Source organism: Seriola lalandi, unplaced genomic scaffold (assembly GCF_002814215.2).
Source record: "Seriola lalandi dorsalis isolate HSWRI2012SDOR001 ecotype SW California unplaced genomic scaffold, Sedor1 jcf7180002054504, whole genome shotgun sequence".
NCBI lineage: Eukaryota > Metazoa > Chordata > Actinopteri > Carangiformes > Carangidae > Seriola > Seriola lalandi.
The window spans coordinates 967472-988236 of record NW_019525057.1 but is presented as its reverse complement, the minus strand read 5'-3'; the positions used below and the strand labels follow the sequence as shown (position 1 = coordinate 988236).

Sequence of the window (20765 nt, the reverse complement as noted above, 5' to 3'; positions counted from 1 at the left end):
GCCCCATTTTACATCTGCATGACTGTATGACTGCATGGAGCTGCCTCCTGCACAACTACATATATATGCAAGGCATGGAGGGACGTCACCCTCATCTCCTGACATTAATCTCACCCTCGCAGAAACAGATGCATTGGCTGTGACAGGTAGAACTTCGGTTGAGGCCACTAGCTAAATGTGACCTTTTGGGAGGGTGAGCAGAGCTTAGCTGAATTTGATAAAAAAAAGCAGTTTGGAGATGGCTCAGTTAGATTCACAAGTCTTTATTCTTCCACTTTCTTCTTTTGTTGCTAAAGAGCTGGAATCACTCTCCCCTGTGTAAGAAATACCCTTCTGAATATTTCAGAGAAATATAAAAAGGAAGGATTGTAGTTGCACTAATTTATGCTCCAACTATTGCTTAAGTATTGCATCAGCTTTTTAGAAATTTGTCGTCACGTATCAAAGACCACAGATGAACCAAAAAATTTAAAAATGCACCTCAGGGACAATTTTGCAGCAAAACTAAAAAAAACCCTGAGAAGAAATAAAATGAAGTCTTAGAGATTCTTTTGTAGTTGGGGGAAATACATAAAGCCTCTGGGATTCCTTTTCCTCCTCTGTCTCGTGTGAATAAGTTTCCCAGCAGGAAAAATGCTAACGACGTTTCATGTGCCATAAAAACTCTTCTCCCTCGTCAGGTCTGTCTGGCAGTATGAACTTCGACGAAGCCAGCGAGCATGAGGACGATGTGGAGGAAGAGCGGACCCGTTCCCTGTCCCCTCACACAGACACCACCAGGCCTGCGTCTGCTGCCAGCGGCAAGGATGCTTCAGTGAGTAAATTCACCCACCAACAAGCCTCTAATATAGTCTACATAATTCAAATCCCATTGAAATAAAGCAGTAAAAAGCAGTTATTTTCAAAAATGTCCGTGTCTCCCGCTCCCCAGGATGTTGTAACCCCAGGATCACCCACAGCAGAGAGCTCGCTAATCGATGTGGCTAACCTAGAGGAGTTTGTCCTGCGTCCGGCTCCACGTGGCGTCACTGTCAAATGTCGAATCACTCGGGACAAGAAGGGTATGGACCGCGGCCTCTACCCCACCTACTTCATGCACATGGAGAGGGAAGATGGCAAGAGGGTGAGTGTGGGCCAAGTAATTGGAGATGTTGTGATCATTTTGAGTTATGTACATTTGGAGTGTGTTTTTGAGACAGGAACAAAAAACATACTGTGGAAGTATGAAAATGTTTCATACTTGAATACATAATATCTCTCTTTTTGCAGGTGTTTCTGCTGGCAGGAAGGAAGAGAAAGAAGAGTAAGACGTCCAACTACCTTATTTCAGTGGACGCCACTGATCTGTCACGAGAGGGCGAGAGCTTCATCGGTAAACTGAGGTAAAACCACACTTCCTCTTAGATCAACCAAGTTCATGATGGATTAAATTTACATTTAATTTAAATCTAAACGATCACACTGAAATCTGCCTAAAATCCTCCTGAAAATCTCAGTGGCTCAAGTATTTCAGGGTTTTTTTTGTGTTCTTATTGTATGAAACAAATTACACAACCCACATGTCTGTGACAAATAGCTGCATTAGCCAGAACTATGAGCAAATTATACTTAACTACAGCTTTCAGACACTTAACAACAGCTCTTGCTGATTGCTAGTTGCTGTGATTGCCTTAAACTGGGTACAAAGAATTAAACTGCACCTTTTCAGCTGTTGTGTTTTGTTGGTTTTGAGAAAAAGCCAAGCACAGAAATGGTACAACTCGTGAACACTTGTGTGTGTGTGTGTGTGTGTGTGTGTGTGTGTGTGTGTGTGTGTGTGTGTGTGTGTGTGTTCTTACAGGTCCAACCTCATGGGCACCAAATTCACAGTTTACGACAACGGCACAAATCCCTGCAAAAACCCCGGAGCTCTGCTGGAAGAGAGCAACACACGACAGGAACTGGCTGCAATCTGCTATGTGAGCGAATGACAAAGACAAGCAATGTGTTATACTGTAGCGCGTCTCCTGTTCATTCATTACATTAAGTGAAATTGTCCCACTCTCTGTACCATTTGGCAGGAAACCAATGTGCTGGGATTTAAAGGACCACGCAAAATGACTGTAATCATCCCGGGCATGAACATGAACTTTGAAAGAGTCCCTGTCAGACCTCAAAATGTGAGACCTGTAACGTCTAATTCTGTACATAAATGTATTTTCAACTTGACGAAAACATTACCCGTGTGTAGCTGTGAACCTGCAGCCAAACTGCTCATTTCAAAGTAAATGTGCTTGTATGACAGGAGCAGGAGAGCCTCCTCAACAGGTGGCAGAATCACTCGCTGGACAACCTGATAGAGCTGCACAACAAGGCCCCCGTGTGGAACGATGACACCCAGTCTTATGTGCTCAACTTCCACGGCCGCGTCACGCAAGCTTCAGTCAAAAACTTTCAAATAGTTCACGACAATGACCGTAAGTATCTCATTTATACCTCGTTTTAACACCAGCTCTTGTTTTAGTTTGACATCTTTGTTGCTGAGCAGTTGTTACCTTGGTGGTCCATATTAATTGGGGTCTTTGACACTCCTTTTCTGGGCTGTTCAGCCATGGTGGTTGTTGGTTTGCTTGAGTACTTGAGATATTTTCTGTACCGTTCACACACACATTAGTGACCACTCTACAACTGACTCTCTGTTTCCCCGTCACTTCAGCTGACTACATTGTCATGCAGTTCGGCAGAGTGGCTGAAGACATCTTCACTCTGGACTACAACTATCCCATGTGCGCACTTCAAGCCTTTGCCATTGGCCTTTCAAGCTTTGACAGCAAGTTGGCCTGTGAATGAACCACCGGTTTTCCTTCCACACTCACATCCTTTCCTGTCCAGGGCGACAGCGACACTGCTTACAGAAATCAGGAATGAGTTCACACAGATGAAACGAAACAAATATGAGATTGACATAAGGATGTTGGTCAGAGGTGTTGCTGCTTTGATGGCAAATCCAACACCTCTCTTGATTCCTGTTTTTTTTAATGCCATTTCATATCAGTTTACCCATTGTGTACAGTATGTGTATATGTACCCATGTACACAAACTAAAAGGGAAAAGCAAAACACATGGCTTGCATCTGTGCTGGGGAGTGGTGCTTTTTTTAAACACCTATTGCAAAAAAAGATCTGATGTTAAATTTAAGGCCCTGTTTGGAGATATGTGATCTGTGTATTAATCGTGTATTTTTCTGTTGCTTCTGTTGCCTTTAATATTTCATTTCAGTCAGTGTTTCTGGCCATTCTAGCGGCGTATCCCTAAGAATGTTGATGTCCATCGATATCTCGCTTTGCACAGCACAAACCATTTTGAATTACACAACAGGGCCTCTCCTCTGACGCCACCTGCTGGCCAAACTTGAGATTTTTTTTTTAGTAATAAGGAACCGTTTTTCATCCATCCAACGTTTTCCTCCTCTGGTGTCTAATGAACCTTACAGTCTTGCCGCTAGCGTGGCCACAGAATTTTAATCTTGTTTACATCTTCAAATGTGACTGCATGATTTAATCTGCCATTTACTTATAACTAATTTTGACATTATTCTTTATTATCATGTTGTCATCCCTCTTTTTTATTCTTGTGTGGAAGGTGCATTATTCAGAACAGACCTGTCTTATGGTTTTAAGTGTTTTTTTTGTGATTAAGTGTAATTTTTATCTTGTGACTGTGATTTTTCTTTGTCTTAAAGATAAGTCGGATTACCATAAAAAAAGTAAACAAATGCAGAATTGCACATTTTAAGAGAAAAGATATACATACTGTACATAAAAGACAAGGTAAAGCCTTCTTATTTGATTCATTCTTGCTGTTTTTAAACAACATAAATCACTAAATGTCATTTCAAGGTAGGGAATTTCAAAATAATGGAAGTTGATCATTGATTCATTAGACAGAGATTATATGTGGCTACACAAATACAGATTTAAAAAGGAAACTACAGGAACTCTGCTGTATTTACATTGAGTGTACAATATTAAGCAACATTTTACTGAGTTAAGATGAAGTTGTCTTCTAACTGTCCATCTCCTTCCTTTTGAGACTTAAGGGAAAATTAAGGGAAATCTGTAAGGGTTAGTAAAGCTTACATGGCTTTACATCATCATTTAATGCCTCTTAATAGTTTCTCCATTCATTGTACTGTATGACTGTAAATGACACGAGAAAACATAACTGAAAACATCTGTATAGTACCCATATTTATGGTCTTCATTGCTACAGAGCCAACAGTAAATATAAATAATTCAAAATCGCACTTACATCTGAATCTTTTAAAGAAAAAGTCTTCAGTCCTGCTGAAGATGCTTTTCAGGGACAGATGTGATTGCTATTTAAGCGGGCCTGTCAGAGTCTGTTACCATCCTTCTTTACATGCACACTCAAAACATTTGGTTTTAAAGCAATTACTGTTATAAATATTCTCAGAATAACTTGTGCCAGCGGTTTATGGAAATCCTGTTTTGTCATTTTGTAGTCAAGATATTGTGAAGAAAGTGTGCAATGGAGTTTTGAAGAGAGAGAGAGAGAGAAAAATTTATAGAAGATATTTTGAAATATATATGCTTTTACTACAAGAGACTTTGGTGAAACACATTCCAGTCTGACATTTGAAAAACATACAATCAGGTATTTCAACAGGTGAAAACATGACAACGGATGATCAAACTTGTTTATCATGTGAATACACTGAGAGATGAATGAATTCAGTGAACAGTTTATTTTCATAAATGTAACAGAAGTCAATTTGATTCTGAACAACAAAGAGGAAAAAAAAAAAAAGTGCTTATTTCCATCAGTGTAAAATGTTTAAATAACCAAAATAAAGAGATTTTGAAAAATAAAGTGCTTCGCCTGGTTTGGAATTTTAGCATTTTAGCTGATGTGTTTGTAGAACTTTATTGCACATAATGTTTATTTTGTAGATTTTATGTTAGCAAACTGAGCATTTGCTTTCATCTCACAACTGGACACCTTCGACACTTTATGGTTGAACAGTTACCATCACAGAACGCCTCTGGTATCATCAAATATCAATCTCTTTGGGTAGGTCAGTGTACTTGATCAGGTAGTATGGGTAGCACTGACAGCTATCAAAAACTACAAACATGGTGGGTTTGTCTAATTTGTCCACGCAAGTATCATAGAGACGGTACTTCCTTGTCTTGGAGGTGAGCGCTGGGGGGCGGCGGTACATGCCCCTTCCGACACTCACCTTCCCCACCAGGACTTTAGCCAGGAACATGTGGCGAAGCTGATCCGACCTCCCCTTGGCTGAGAAGTTGTTGGAGAAGGAGGCAGTTGTGGCAAAGTAGGTGCCAAAACCCAAGGAGGTTCCGTTGACTCCGGCCAAGCGAGGGTCGAAGTTGTTGTGGCAGATGTCTTCTGAGGCGTCTTTGGTCGTCCCGTGGAAGAGATGTCTCTCCAGAGGCTCCTTAGACATGGTGTACAGCTTCTGCATGTGCGCCTTGTGCCTGCAATGACAACGCAGATACAACTTTTACACATCATCACGCAGCACAACACGGATGGATTTTAATAGTCTTGGACAACAAACATGAGGAGACAAGACAAAGAGACACAAACAGCAGCTGCACCTTTGGTACTTGTCCCAGTGGAGGACATTCTGAACTTGCTGAATGCTGATGATGTCCACCTTGGTCTCGGGAAGGCTCTCATAGAAGAGACTTTGGACCTTCCGGTAGGCCTGCGTCCCCGCCGGAACGTCTACCAGGCTGTAGTCCTCTTTTGAGGCCAGACACCACACCGGAGGATACCAGGACGTGAACTCCTCCAGAGGGTTCACGCTGAAGTTTGCCCCACTAGCAGGCTCAGTGTGGTCAGTCTGGATTCCTGTCCTGAGTGTGGGGAGTAGAGGAGGGGAGGAAATTAAAGTGAAGAAGAGGAGATGTGAGAGCAATTTTAAAGGACTTACAAACAGCTTTCCTTTGCCGTACATCTGAATTAGAGCGGTTAATATGAGAGACAGTGAAAAGATCTGGGTTACTAACTGCAGGTAAGGGTGCATGGAATCAGGGGAGCGGTAGACCGGTCTGCAGCGAACGGCTCTCTGAAACCCTGTGGTGACGTTGGTCTGGGTCATGGTGGTGAAGTCCAGCTTGTACTCCTGTGAGCTGATGTAGAAGGAGCACTCGGGCTCCTTTTCACTCATCTTCCTCAGGAGCAAGGTGGAGACGTTCTACGGAGAGATGAACCAATCAGTGAACAAGGAGCTGCTGGGTACAACTTGATGTCTTAGAAAGGCCCTAAATGCGTCATGGAGTGAAGAGGGAAATGAAAAAACTAAATTAGAGTAAAAAGAAAAAAACATTCACCTTGTTGTACTGTTCCCAGTTAAAGCTGTTCCACCAGTAGATTTTCCATTTGCTGGGAAAGTAAGGGTTCCTGAGCAGACTGTCAGAGTTGGTCAGTCGTCTCACTCTGTTGTACTTCGATGGGTCGTCCAACTCCATCAAGTCAAATTTCAGTCTGTAGCGCATATCTCTACATGATTTAAAGCACAAAAAGGAGATTCCAATCAGAACCCGCTAACTTTTGTTTTGCATTGAGGGACATTATACCATAAAATAATAACATGCAGTGAAGCTAACTTCAGGTTTTCCCTCTTACTCACCCATCCTTCATGAAAATCAAGTCTTGTTCGATGTTGCAATAGGTCCTTTCCAGTAAGACCTGAGAGCGAGGGGAGATGTCGATCCATTGATGTCTGGTCATGGACCACAGCTGCCAATGAAACGGGTAGGGCGTGTGGTGCATCTTACATTTCCTCCCTGAACGACACAAGCGTAAGAGGAAGTCATCGCAGATCTGGATGTCAAAGGAGCTCCTCGTGTGGAAAGGAAAGGGGATGGGTGCTTTGGATGGGGATTGCAGCTTGGTGGGCATGGTTGTTGGGGTCTGGGTGATGGGTAGGGCCAACTTCTTGGTAGTGGCGCTGGGCTGACTGGCAGGCTGGGGTTGGGTGATGATGAGAGGCAGGGAGACGATGAGGGAGGTGGCCGGCTTATGGTTTGGAGGTATTTTCTGTGGTTGACCTGCAGGGCATGGCGACAATTGGGTGCTGTTTTGGGAGAAGGTGAGCAGGACTGTCTGGGAGGGCCCAGACTGCTGCGCAATGGACTGGACAAACGTCTGAGGCTGCAGGATGCCAGAAGAAAGCGCTGACGTCTGTACGACATTGGGAGTGCTCTCACTTTTGCTGGAAGTTGTACCCTTCCCCTGTTTAGAGGTCATAGGGGTTAAATGAACGCTGATGCTGTAGGGATTGACAGTCCAGGCGACGTCAACCTGCTGGGATCTCACGTCCTCCCATACTGGGAGACTGGTGTTGGTGTCAGCAGGGATTTCCAGGAGGAGGAGGGACGGGCTCAGTAAGGTCACTATGGAGGATTTGGATGGGGGCTCTAAAACACTGCGTGCCATCTTTCTCTTCTTTCCTTTGAGGGATGCAACATCAGCCATCTTGAACTTCGTTTTTTTTTACAGTTCATTTTTAGTAAGCCGGTATGAAGAACATGATGAAAGTTAAAAGTTAAATGGGTTTAGATTAAGCTAGTTAACCCCAATAAGTGTTGCACTAATTTCACCAGTTTTATCAGTAGCATTTGAAATAGTAAACAGTAAAGAATTAAGCTGAGCCATGTTATATTATATTTCATAAACTACAGTAAATAACATTTATATATTCTGTTCATATTTTAGGTTCTGTATTGATGACCATCCACTGGAGCTCTTAATTTATGTAAATGTAACTTTTCTCAACCTCCAGTAAAAACCCTAACCTTACGTTTTTAGTGAATTAAGAATTTGAAACACATTCTCATCTCAGCCTTTAGCTACACGCATTATTAGCATTGCAGCTAAAAAAAAAATAAATAAAAATAAAACTGATGAACACGTTGATAAGTGTCAAACATTACCTGCTGTCCTGCTCAGGCCTGTAACGCTGTTGAGTCACCTCGCTGGATTAAAAAGCAGCTTCATACAAATCAACGGCGGTGGGGAAATGAATGAAAGTGAGTTTGTGGAGTTCCTCAGGGAAGAAGACTGAAGATTTGCACATCGATTAACCAGAGAGGAGCCGGTGAGGTTTAGTGGGTGGGGTTCAAAATGCTGTTACAGAACCAAGAAACGCAAAAAAAAAAAGAGAAGTAAATAATAAATAAATTACATAATAAACTCCTAAATTTAAATAATTATAATTCCTGAAGAAATTTTGAATGTGCCTGCTGCTTGGTGCGTATCCATCACACACAATTCAATTTCTACAGAGGTCGTTACCTTGAGTTTCATTCATTGGAGTCTTTTTGACCACTTACTTGCCACTGTAAGGTGAGAGGATTCATTGTTTCAGTCGAGGCCAAAATGTCTAGACCACAACAGGGACTTGCATGTGGCACAGAAATCAAGGGAAGTCACGATATTTGAAAATTCTTTATTTGTAATTTCAATGACAATCATTAGTGTATTCACATAAAGCTATTTAATGTGTGAAACAAATTAGTAGATAGAAACAGGACTGGGCTCAAAAAAAGAAAAAAAAAGGCATTCAGTCTTTGACATGCAAAGGCGAAATCATTATGCAAAGTTGAATACATAAATATTAAAGTTTTTAAAAATAAAAGTACTTTTTTTCAAGGTTACAATGCACCAAAGTACAAAAACAAGTTAAACTCTATGCTGCCGTTTTCTGTTTAACATCTCTAAAGAAATAGTGGGGACTTATGTAGTGCAGAGTTAAAGTTCATTTCACTTCATTTTAAATGTACAGATAAGGCATTCGTTGTATTTTATTCTGAAAAAAAATATTTCATTGAACCAGGAAAGATAAGCAGATATGATGCCATTTGATTTCAGATTCTGAGCGTTCTCCTCACACTATGTGAAATTCAGAAATGCTCCTCTTCTTTTTTTGCGCACGGAGTTGTGAAGCTGAAATGTTCTTTCAACAATACACATCAGCCTTCACTGAGAGCTCCTGTGGCTCAACTGTCAGAGGACACTGCTGACAGCCCACCCAGAAGTAGGGAAAGACTTTCTCGGTGATGCTGTGCTTGAACGTGTAGATGTGTGTGTTGTCATGCGGGTTGTAGAAAGACACCCTGCCCTTGTCACAGTCCAGCAGCACTCTGATCCTCTGCGGGTTCTTCTTCAAGCCAAGTCGTGTAAGCGGAGACGTGCCTGCGAAGTACATTTTGTGGTAAAAGTACACACACAGGTAGCCGTTCACCAGCACCGAAGACACTTTCTCTTTCTTCTTGACAGATTCTTTAGCCACGCCGACGACCCATGCCGTGTTATCTCCCACGTTGACGTCCCAGGCGTGCTTGCCTGAGGTGAAGCCCTCGTGGCCCAGCACGCTTGTGTCGGGGTTGAACCTCTCCGGGTTGTCGGGCAGCTTCTGCTTCTCATCACTGTCACTGACGCTGCTGAGGTCGTCTGACAAGATGAGCCACGGGGCGGCAGAGTTTGGGTCTAGAATCACTGGGGCTGAAGAAAACATGGCAGATTGTCAGCTGTCTGCGGTTAGACACTTTGACTGTATCTCATTCAAAAATCACAACCCTTTCCTCCACCTTGGGAATCCGCAAAGGGGAGCGAAACTGCAGCTCAAACTTTAAAGAATAAAACCTCACTGTGGCCTGAAAAGTAAGCTACAGTATGTGCTCACTGTATTTGATGATTTCATGCATCTTCTCCCACACATGGAACGCCAGGCAGCCCACATATTGGGCCACATCTATGAGTGCTCCTGGAGCCATAACTGGATCTTCAACTGGACAGTTAGCTCTGCAGAAAACAGAGTAAGAATATGCTATTTATGTCTCATGTTATGAAAGAGAAGAAAAACAAAAGTTTAAAATGTAAAAGCTTTTTCCACCTTGCCAGGGTCCTCTTGCATTTCTGGAGAAAAAAAAAAAAAGGCAAATTCACTTTTTCAGAGCCTTTTTTTAATGCAGGTATCAATGCACGTGTTCATATATCGAACATTTGCAGACTCACCTGAAGGACAGAGATGCCGTCTGAAGCTATCTCCTCCTCCAGGTCCTTGATGGATGCAGACACGGACATTATGTTTCTTTCCATTTCTTCAATCTTCTTCTTCATCTCTTCACTTTTCTCCTCTTTCTCCCTCCTCAGTGCCTCCATCCTGGCTTCCTCCTCCGCTTGAAGGAAGCTGTGAAGTTTTTCAAACTCGTCACGGGTCCGTCTTTCCACGAATTGAGCCTGGACCTGAAATTAAAACCAGCATAAGCAAGACTTGGAAAGGACACTGCACGGCCTGTAAATGGGATGTTTGTATGAAATGTCACCTGAATGTGTTCCACAGTGTCTTCATAGTTTTTCTTCATTTTGTCAAATGCATCCCTCTTTTCCTGCAATGAGCTGAGGACTGACTTCATTTTCTCCTGAGTAGATAATTAAGAGAAAGTTATTTGATGGCCCCTTAACTTCAACAGCTTTTCAGGGAACTCATAATGAAGTATATCATTACTCCACCTTAGTTTGGTTTTATTTTGAAGGATTTACCTTCACATCCACTACAGCCTCGCTGACAGGGCAACAGTCATGCTGTTTGTGCTTCCTCGAGGTGTGGCAAACCACACAGATGGGCTCCTTGTCCGGCAGGCAAAAAAGCTTAAGCCTCTCTCCATGAAGTGGGCACATCTCCCCCGGATCACAGTACAACTCTCCTGCCTTCTCCTCCAGCTCCTCGCTCTCCAGGCTGACGTACGACTCGCACAGGTTCTTCAGGGTGAGACTTGGCACGGGATCATCCACGCTCTGGCTTCTGCACAGAGGGCAGTCGCGGCTTCGGCCCCGTGCCGGAGTCCAGTACTGCTGCAGACAGGGTGCACAGAAGCTGTGGCTGCACTTGAGGACCACCGGGTCCCTGAAGATTTCACAGCATATGGGACAGGAGAGGTCGACCTCTGGGAGCGAGAGCCTGCCTGCCATTCCGACACTTTAGCTCCTGATTTACTCTGAAAACGAAAGTAAGGCAAAGGTGATCAAACACAGGGGAAGCCCTTGCTGACAGTCTATTGCTTTGCAGTCGATTTACTGCACCCTGTGAAGACAACTGAACACAAACCAGTGTTAAAAGCCTTTAGGAGCAAACTGAGCCACTGCCAGTTTCATATTACAAGAGTTAAAGCCAAACATACCTGACAACCAAGGTCCTGTGACAGAAATGCGTATCTAACTGGGAGCACTTCCTACTTCCTGTTATGCTGAGTCACCCGAAGGAGGCGGAGTCTGAGAGGCAGAGCAGGCATTTTAACCCTCAACTTACTCCACGATTCCCAACTGAGGGAGAGAACTATGAAGGGTGCCAGATGATTAAAGGGTCAACAAATACAAATAATAGTGTTAACACAAAATTAAGTTGTTTTTCTCTTTTTTATTTTATTTTTATTACTTTTTTTTAATATAATTTTTGCTTATTTCTTGTGAAACAGAGAATGGAGTCATCTGATTAGGGCTCTAAAAATGAAAAGAACACTCTAAAAACCTTTTGAAAATCAGAAATATATAGTCTGTGGTTGAACTGTTCATCACTTCACGAAAGTAGATTCATCTTAAGTCTTCAAGATTCACCAGCATGAGAGGTTGGGAACAACTGGTCTAGGTAATAGCTTAGATCTTAAATAATGCAATACAGTTAGAGAAAATACACTCATCATGAAATATTGAATAATCATGTGCCGTGCACATCTGCAGCCTGTTCTCATTTGTCTCTATGATGTATTTGGAGCTCTCAGTATATGATGCCATCTAGTGGTAAACTGCAGCTAAATGTTTTCCAAGTGCAAGTATTTTCCTATGTAGTCCAGCAGCAATGTAGTCACTACTCACTCATTGTTCAGTCAGTGGTCTAAATGCTGATTATGTTTATTCAGTACAGCAGTTTGTACTATGCTGCTTTCAAATTTATGCTCATATCATTTAACTGAATTAAAATGCTAATAAGAAAACTTCCCTGTAAATGTACCATTTGTCAAGTCTGTTGTAAAGTCCTTAGTCACTCTCAGGCATTTCTCCGTGTCTCCCAGGACTCTTCTGTACAGTTTGCTGTAACTGTCCGACATGGCTTTCTTTGTATTTGTTGCTATTTCTATTCTCCAAAGTCCAAAGAACAACAACTAATAGACAGAGAAAAATGGAGTCTGCTCACTAGGGTTCTTGCTCTGTGATAAATGTGTTGCGCAACCTCAGAGCATCGGTGTGCAGAGTCTATTTATCTTTATTTTTTTATTCTGTCTACTTTGCAGTCCGGTTGTACCCGACCACCACACGGTGATTGTAACTGCATTAACTTAAAAAAGGTAGAAACTCTTCATCAGGAACGTTTGACATCAGTGAGCTGAGGCCTGATAACATGCTGTGTCTCCCTGGAGACTCATCAGGTCAGCGCTGTAATCACTTGGGTTATAGTGAGTTATAGCAAGTCACCACATCCACAGATCCTCCTTGCAGCTTTGCATTTAAATGCAGGACATCGAGGGCTGTTCGCAGAAATGTGGGGAAAACAAACATGGCCACTGATGTTTGCCAGAAAAAAATTAATTAATGTTACTATAATAATTAAAGCTATAATTAATTAAACAGTTTTAGAATTATAGCTTCATATTTAACCTAAACTGTCATCTCGTTATGATAATATGCTTTTTCAGTTTTCGCTACTTTTGATTACATTGGATTTAATGAATGTAATATTTATGCATAATTTATTGGCTGTGTTATTTGTGCAATAATATGATACTTAATGAGTTTGGTTACATTTACTTTATAGCTCCCTCAGCTGTGAAAAAGTAGGGATCTAAAATTTACATATATAATATTTATATTTTGACTCAGAGCTGCAGGAGGAGGTTTTACTGACATGAAAACCGGCAGTTTTACCTCTTGACTGATGGAGTAGCCTGTGCTGAGCTTGTCCCATCCTGTCACCTTCAAGAGGAACTTGAGCATAAAGTCAAGTTTTTCTAAAAGTTACTTTTAATTGAGCCTCATTCTCTTCTCCTCATGTCCTCTATGCTTTCTTGACATGAGACTGGAAACACAGATGGTCTGTTTGTCATCCATAAAGGAGGATTTGAGTTTCCAGCAGATGCTCTCGTTGTTAATTTCTTCACTTCCCTCCCAGAATGACTCAGAGCTTTTAAAGGCATGCTGAGCTCCGTTTTATTTGGGCGATAAAGCATTTTACTTTGCTATTTAGAGGAGGAAATCATAAATTACATATAATGTCTTTACAAGCCTACTTCATGCTTTATCTCATGCATTAAAATTACTTCAAGTATAGTATAAGTTTAAATGCTTCGTGGAATCTGTGAAAATGTGTTACCTACTGTGTTAATATACTCTACATAATAAGAAATATTGATATAAGAGGATATGTGACTTTGGCTGCAGTCTTAGTCTCAGAAGCATCCAGCTTATTGAGGGCATAAAATACTTTCTACCTTTGAATAAAACCAGTATTAGTTTCCCTGTTGTTGTAATTATTTGTCACCACTAGATGTCAGTATTTACACACTTTTGGAAAAGTCGGCTGGTGCCAAAAGATGCTGAAATTCTTGCAGAAGTGCAACTGTTTTGCATCAAAATGACTCGAGGTAAAGAGACAAATATGAGGAGATAAGATGTGATTTATCTTTGCCGCCCATCACGGAGGCTTTGAAAAATACCTGTTACCTCAGGATAAAGCTGTTAAACGCTCACATTTACCTGAATGTCACTGTCTGCGGCCTCTCCTAGCCTGTAAATTGGTTGTCAGCCATTGTGACCCAGGCTAATAGTGATTCATTATTGCTCACACCCAGCAAGTGTTCGCGGGGCTTCATCTGGGCTGAAGGGGAAAGGGAAAGGAGGGGGGGTGTTGGTGGCGTGTCAGTCTCTCACCATCTAATGAGGACAGGCAGGCTAACACACAGCAGAGACAGCCCCAGTCAGACCTATCTCACCGCCTGATGCTTTACTTTACAGAGAGCATCAGGGCCTGTCTGACACCGCTTTGACGAAAAGCTGAAGTGCAAATGCCGTCACCGCGCGGAGCTTCTTCTTTTTGAGGGAAAGTATTGATGACTGCAGCTGAGAAGGTGCATTTAAAACATTATCAGTTGAGCATAACAGTTTCATATTTATTTCACCCTTGTACAAGCCTATACTTGCAAATATGTGACAAAAAGTCAATAGTCTATTACTCAGCTGTGCTATGCAGTTAAGCTGGACGATAAAAAGTGAACTAAATCCGGTGATTTACGACAGGCCGTAAGAGGAAGAAATGAAGGAGGAATGAAAGAGAGAGAGGTTTTATTTTATGGATTGATGGTGTTAGGTATAGTTCTCCCCAGAGTCCCCTCCACTTCATGACCGGCCGTATGCTTACACACCTGCTTAGTTTTCTGCGACAAAGATAGTAAAGTATTTCATGTTATTAAAAGGCACCACTTCCTCATAATGCAACTTTAAAAACAGTTTATAAGTTGTAACTGGTGGCTTTGAACCAATTAAGTCACCAAAAGTCTAAATGAGTTAAACCTGCATTAACTATATATTTGGCCACTTGGGGCGGCGGAAACAAGCCGTAAACAAAACACTATCATCCACCTTTTTGACTTTTTATTTGTAGCAAAGATGCTATTTTATAACAACATTAGTATTCTTTTAGAGTCATGTTTCTGTCCACTTCAATATCAGTCCAATATTCACTCTCCTTTTAGCTGTTTTTGGTCTCCAGCTACTCCCGAGGGAAATATCTGGCTCTGTAGCTAAATTTGTATTTATTGATAGGAACAGTAGAGTTGAGGGATAATGCTCTGATGGCTCTGTTGGTTCATCACTATATGTGACTCCTTTAATATTAGACATGGTCATTATATCCATTGTAAATATAAAAATATTGAATATAGCAGCTTCAAACTTATGCTAAAAGCAGCTAACAGTAGCAACAGGATTTAGCATTTTTAAACATTCAGTTTGAACGCCGCATTAATTTTCTTTTTACTCTCGTGAATATGATTGTTTACATGTTTGTCAATGTGTTTATTCCACAATTTCCCAACTGCACAAGTGTTAGCTGAAGCTAGCAAGCAATGAACCCACTGAACTGTGTGTGTGTTTGGAGTTTGACTGTGCTGTGTTTGTGCGACAGCTTAGTTTCTGAAATCATCTCAACTCATCAGGAATTCAAGTTCTTTCAGTTATCGTCCTCTAGATCCCTCTTCTCTTCTTCCCGTCTCTAACCTGATGCGCCAGATGGTTTGTTACACAGAACCATCTGGGAAAGCTTCGTTGGAAACACTTTGAAAAAGAGCAGGAGCTTTAAGAGAATACTTGGTAGGTGATTGGATCTGTCATAGTCTTGCACAGGCCACTTCAACCAATCAGATTCTGCATCTTCACTACAAGTGGAGCCAGTTGGTAAATCAAACTCTTGTCGGGAGAAGAGTGAAGACATCTTTTCCATCGAGTAAAGCCTTCAGTGTTGTTCTCTGCTCTTCTTTCAATGACGAAATACTCCCCAGTATTGATGCTGTAGCATCATCGACACTAACGTCTGACTTCTATCTTCATTGTTGTTAATGAGCAGTCGCCTCCAGCTGTCGTCACACCTGTAGCCGCCAGTAGTTCCTTCCTTATAGGAAGCTTATTGGATCAAACCACTTTGGTTCAGACACAAGTAAATAGCTTGGAGATTAGCAAAATTGGATTCTCACTGGCAAATGTAACCCAGAAGAAAATTTGGTTCTGTAATATTATTTCCAAGGGGATAAAATATCCCACATATGGAAATGCTGTACAGTTAAAAATAATTAGCAATTCATTCAGTTATTTACTTTTGTCTCACAGTGGTAGCTTGTGAAATTTGATTTGATATTCATTATGGCCATAGAGATTTAGACGAGCGAGATGGCGAGCCACCCTTCAACAGGATTTCCTTCTTAACCCAAGGAGTTGGACAGAGATCACCTTTTGCCTGAGGACGGGACCCTTCATTTCTTCAATCTCATCACTCGAGCACACCAGTGCGGTAGGAATATTAAAAGCCCACATCTCACTTCGTGACTTCTGCCCCAACTAAGTGCACTTTAGAACTGAAACTGACTTGACATCAATCTGTGTGACTGAATTTAGCAGAAACGGTTCGCAGCAAGGAAACAAAAGTGAACTTGGATGAACAAACTAAAGAAACACCTTACACCTAAGATACATTTTCTTTTCTTTATGTTTTATTTTCATGTTTATGGGTTAACCTGAGGAAGCACTGTGAAAAAGATTCATTTTTGTACTGAATGCATTGAGTACAGTGTCTACCTGATAAGCAACATTAAAATCTCGGTCTAGAAAGGAAACTTTTATTTTTGTTTTCTGAAATGTTTTAATATATTTTATAAATTGAAATCACCCCATGGGTCATTCATTCTCTTTCAAATCCACCTACGGACTTAGACACTGGTCCTAAAGAAATTACTCTGTATACACTAGTTGGGTTACAGAAGAAATCCAGCTGCCCTGCAAAGTTATCTTGTCTCCAAAGATACATAAATTGAGGTCCGCCTTCTTCAGCACACATTTCTAAAGGTGTAACCTTTTGCCTCACTTCACATCTTCTAGGATGAATTTGCATCCATTCGCTCCATAACTTGGACTTTATATGCAATAGCCAAAATTAACTTAAAAGGTCCCATATTTTAAACTTTTACAGTGTTTTACTTGAAGTGTTGATATGCATGAGGGGATATATTTGAGGTTTTAAGATCCAAAAACCATCTCAGTGTAGTTTTACATCCTCTCTCTCTGGCAAAAACAGCGGTGAGCAGTGGTGAGCCAATCAGAAGAGAGTCTCTGAGCCTCTCCTCTGATTGGCTGACTGTTTTCTGAGTGATCAAATAAAAATATAGCAGAAGTCAGGTAAACACTCAGAGAAACCAAATCCTCCAAGGTTGGCTGGTGGGTCCAGGTGGGCTGGGCTGGGGGCATGGCTGAGGACGGTGACTGCTTTGTTGTGACATCATAAAGTTACAGAAATCCTGATGGCTCGTTTTAAGACGCAGTTTCTGAATACAGGCTGTGTGCATTTCTCTGTGGATTGAATTCTTTGGTATAAGCATATTAGTATTAATATAGAACCTAGACCTGCTTTATAATCAGAAAAGACCAAAATCTACCTTTATAAAATGTGGGATCTTTATTCAGTACGTCAACATTAGCACTATATCAAGTAGCACTTTTGAGTTAAGCTGCATTGTGCGTAAGTATATCCAATTTTGAAAGATCGTAATCTGAGACAAGTGTCCTACTTTGCTTTTTGACTTTAACCACACGCTTAACATTCCACTGAAGATGATATTCCTGCAGTAAAATAAAAAGATTACAGTCAGTTGGCTGCAAGCGGAGTCGGTGGCGTAGTGTGGAGAAGACATAAGATTAATCTCCAAGTTTAGTCATAATTGTAATTGCTACCAGAGAGACAGAGGGAGAGAGAGGACAAGGGCACCAGAACTGAATCATATACTTTCTGCCATATCAATATTTGATCTTTTCAGATTAAAATACTTGTGACGCACTGACAAATCATTTTCATGCTCTCCACATCGTGACTCGTGAGCATCGAGCTCCGTTGTCGTCGTCAAAGGGAAATACTGCACATCCATTTCATCAGAGGATGCTTTCATTTCGTCTCTCCTTTCACACATGAATTGAGTGCTCCATATAAATTGGATTAAATGCAGAATTTCACTACAGCTTGCAAGGTACTCTCACCAAAGAACAGGAACCCTTTGCTTCTGGTCACATATTGATTTTTCTCTTTGGTAATGACTGAGAAACCTTTGGCAACAACCTCACATATTGCAAAGCATGCGTGATGTAGTTTAGGTATTTTCCCTGCTGGTGTTTTCGGAGTGCAGTGTGTGGGACGGGGTTGACTCCAAAGACACACTTGCATGTTGCTCACCCACACCCACACATGAACGTGCATGCAGCGAAAACCTACACTTAAACACCCCAACACATTTGTGTACAGAATTGGAAGTACACTTGATTTTATTGGAGAGGCTCCTTGAGTCTCTGGAAGGTCGCCAGGCCCTCCAGATTCACAGGAAACCCACAGTTATCAGTGTTTCCCTCCCCGTCTCCTTCCCTTCCACACACACACACACACACACACACACTCACACCTGAACACAGCGACCCATCCCACTGAGAGTTTAAAGGAGTGACATCAATTCAATAAGCCCGGTCTGACAGGGACAGCGCAATACACCACAACGCAGCTGCTCTCTCTATCTCTTTGCTAACCCATTTCCCCTCCTGGCTTCCTCCCGTCCCTTTAAACTCTAACTCAGCAAAGCAGAGTGATGACAATTTTGTTTTAGCCGGATGAATCTGCTGTCTGTGATGACCCAAATCTTTATTACGTTTTTTTTTTCTTTCTTTTTTCTCTCTGCTCTGCTATCAAAAGTGGTATAGAGAGAGTCAGGAAATGGTGCCCGTGTCAGGGAATTGCTCGCAATCATTTTCTGCTGGAATTGAGTTACGTATTACTTTTTTTTTTTTTTTTCTTCATCTTCTCACCATTTCATGTCATCTTGAATGGGAGACACTGGATCTTAATGGAATTGCTGTCGTTCCTTCAAGATTCATAAAGAAAAAAGAAAATCAGAATTAGATTAAAACAGATGAAATCGTAGACTCGTAAGTTGGATCTTTTCGATGGCTCCGTGAGGCTGTCGTGGCAACCGGCAGGACCACGCGCTGACCATCTCTATGTGGGTCATTTGGCTTAGTTGAAGCCACAGCCGCCTGTCACCAGCGATGTGTCAAATGAGCTGTGGCACGACATGATAGGCTGCGGGGGCTGAAGCCAGGGATCTCAGAGCGCCGTCGTCGCCGTCAAGCTCGAAGCCCGAAGCCCACCGAACGTTCGGGCTTCAACTAATCATCACCTGCATCATGGTGGGACTTATCTGGTGTATCAGAATCCCATTTTAATAAGTGGAGCAAAAAAAAAAAGAAAAAAAAGCCTGAATGTGGGTTTTGTTCTCCAGGAACGAGGAAGAAGCCCTGGGGCTTCCCTTCACATCATCCACTGAAGGGAGGCCAGGGTCTCTTTAGGGCTCAGATGGATGTGCTTGCCCCGCCAGCATGACACCCAAAGGGCCTCCATCACGAGATAGTGCACATTAAAAGCTGATCTGGAAGACGGATACCCCGCCCCTGATTGCTCTAGGTTGGGGGCAAATATGAGACATGGATTGCTGGATGGAGGCTGCAGAATCCCCCATTGCCCCCTACAAGTCCTCTATGTGTGTATTTGTGTGTGTGTTTATCCATTTGTGTTCCTTCTGGGGGTGATAAAAGCACAAGACAACACATCAAAGAGTGTGTGATGCACATAATTCGTTTGATAAATGATCTGATAGCCATGACCTGGACACAACAGTAGCAGAATACAGATGCCACTTTAAAGATACATGAGGTGTTCTCTCTTTTTGACACTGTGTGTCTTGGTAGATAAATCAAACACATCTCCAATGGTTCAAATATTTACCCTGCTTTTCCTGATAGGACTTTCTGTGACCTGAGCGTTAATTAACATTCCTGGGGCTGCACACATCAGAGTGATTTGAGCCAGTGACAATTCTGCGAGATTAGATTAATATTTTTTATCTTAGCCACAGGGAGGATTTGAATGATACAAATCCCTGTTGCCAGAAACAGGATTGGAGCTTTCGCCTGAATTAAAGGTGTTGAACAGTCTGCGACAGCAGTAATCCTGTAATCTGGGCAGTCGGCAGCACCTCAGAAGGTTCTCACTACAGTTCATACAACACACACACAGAGACGCACAAAGACTGATACAGAAACACTGCACTGCCAGAAGCAACACCATTACCCACATCACCATATCCCACCTTGCTTTGCTCCACTTTATCTCAGCGACCCTTTGTTATCAGCGGAAGAGAGCTCAATAGCAAAATACTGGTGTGCATGTTTCTTTATCTCTTCCTATATTCATGTTTTTTTCATCTTAAATTCCTTCACGTGATGTTGAGATGGGACATGAGTGATGATGTGATGTGAGTCTCATGTTGTACAGTTTGGCATTTTAACATGGGAGTCTATGGGGATTGACTCACTTGTGGAGCCAGCCTCAGGTGGCCGTTCAAGGAACTGCATATTTCTGTGTTGGCTTCCTTTTTCAGCCCTGGAAGTTGCCGCTTGGCACTAAGATCAGTATGCAAGCGCATATATGTATATGCATGCGTATGGATAGGTGTATTTATATGTTTCAATGTATATCTGAGTGTGTACATATAGTGTATGCGTGCTACAGCGCATTGCATATTTTCTTGCAAAACATTGCTGTATGTTCTGGATGTTTTCTACTGTAAAATACATTTAATATGTGGTGGTCTCTTCGGAGACTAGTCCTTGGCAAACCTCACCCAAAGTGAGAAACTTTGGCACTTGAGAAATATCCTCAGACCTGGGTTGCATCAGCGTTAGGATTGTTGTTGTGAATGTCAGAGGAGAGACACACCGACATATTCTCTGGTCATGACCCGTTAAAATGACTGAGTTCTATAAATGAGCCTGCGCTTTCAACATCAACAGCAACAGAAATGAACACACATTCCTCCTGGTAACCAGTCTGTCCCTCTCCTAACTCCCTTATGTATAGGTTACCCAGAGAAGATTTAGA

At 41.9% G+C, this 20765-nt stretch overlaps 3 protein-coding genes across 3 annotated transcripts in view; 1 reads left to right on the top strand and 2 right to left on the bottom strand.

Annotated features, from left to right (window-relative positions):
• Nucleotides 1-4873, top strand: part of tulp3 (TUB like protein 3) — a 22788-nt gene extending 17915 nt beyond the window's left edge. The window contains exons 6-12 of the mRNA XM_087175822.1: nt 681-814; nt 932-1123; nt 1270-1382; nt 1841-1958; nt 2061-2159; nt 2285-2456; nt 2696-4873. Coding sequence (XP_087031948.1) covers nt 681-814; nt 932-1123; nt 1270-1382; nt 1841-1958; nt 2061-2159; nt 2285-2456; nt 2696-2829 — 962 coding nt within the window. The 3' untranslated portion in view covers nt 2830-4873. The remainder of the gene's footprint in view (nt 1-680; nt 815-931; nt 1124-1269; nt 1383-1840; nt 1959-2060; nt 2160-2284; nt 2457-2695) is intronic.
• Nucleotides 4874-4993: 120 nt separating this feature from the next.
• LOC111660042 (protein mono-ADP-ribosyltransferase TIPARP-like) lies at nt 4994-7510 on the bottom strand. The gene is made up of 5 exons (XM_023413160.2): nt 6663-7510; nt 6364-6532; nt 6040-6227; nt 5626-5886; nt 4994-5502 (listed from the first exon to the last, which is right to left on the bottom strand). Exons 1-5 carry the CDS (start codon nt 7508-7510, stop codon nt 5055-5057), a joined length of 1914 nt encoding a protein of 637 aa, XP_023268928.1. The 3' UTR covers nt 4994-5054.
• A 959-nt stretch (nt 7511-8469) lies between these two features.
• trim35-14 (tripartite motif containing 35-14) lies at nt 8470-11301 on the bottom strand. The gene is made up of 7 exons (XM_023413113.2): nt 11218-11301; nt 10580-11034; nt 10363-10458; nt 10052-10282; nt 9930-9952; nt 9720-9838; nt 8470-9538 (listed from the first exon to the last, which is right to left on the bottom strand). Exons 2-7 carry the CDS (start codon nt 11006-11008, stop codon nt 8994-8996), a joined length of 1443 nt encoding a protein of 480 aa, XP_023268881.1. The 5' UTR covers nt 11009-11034; nt 11218-11301; the 3' UTR covers nt 8470-8993.
• Nucleotides 11302-20765: the final 9464 nt, after the last annotated feature.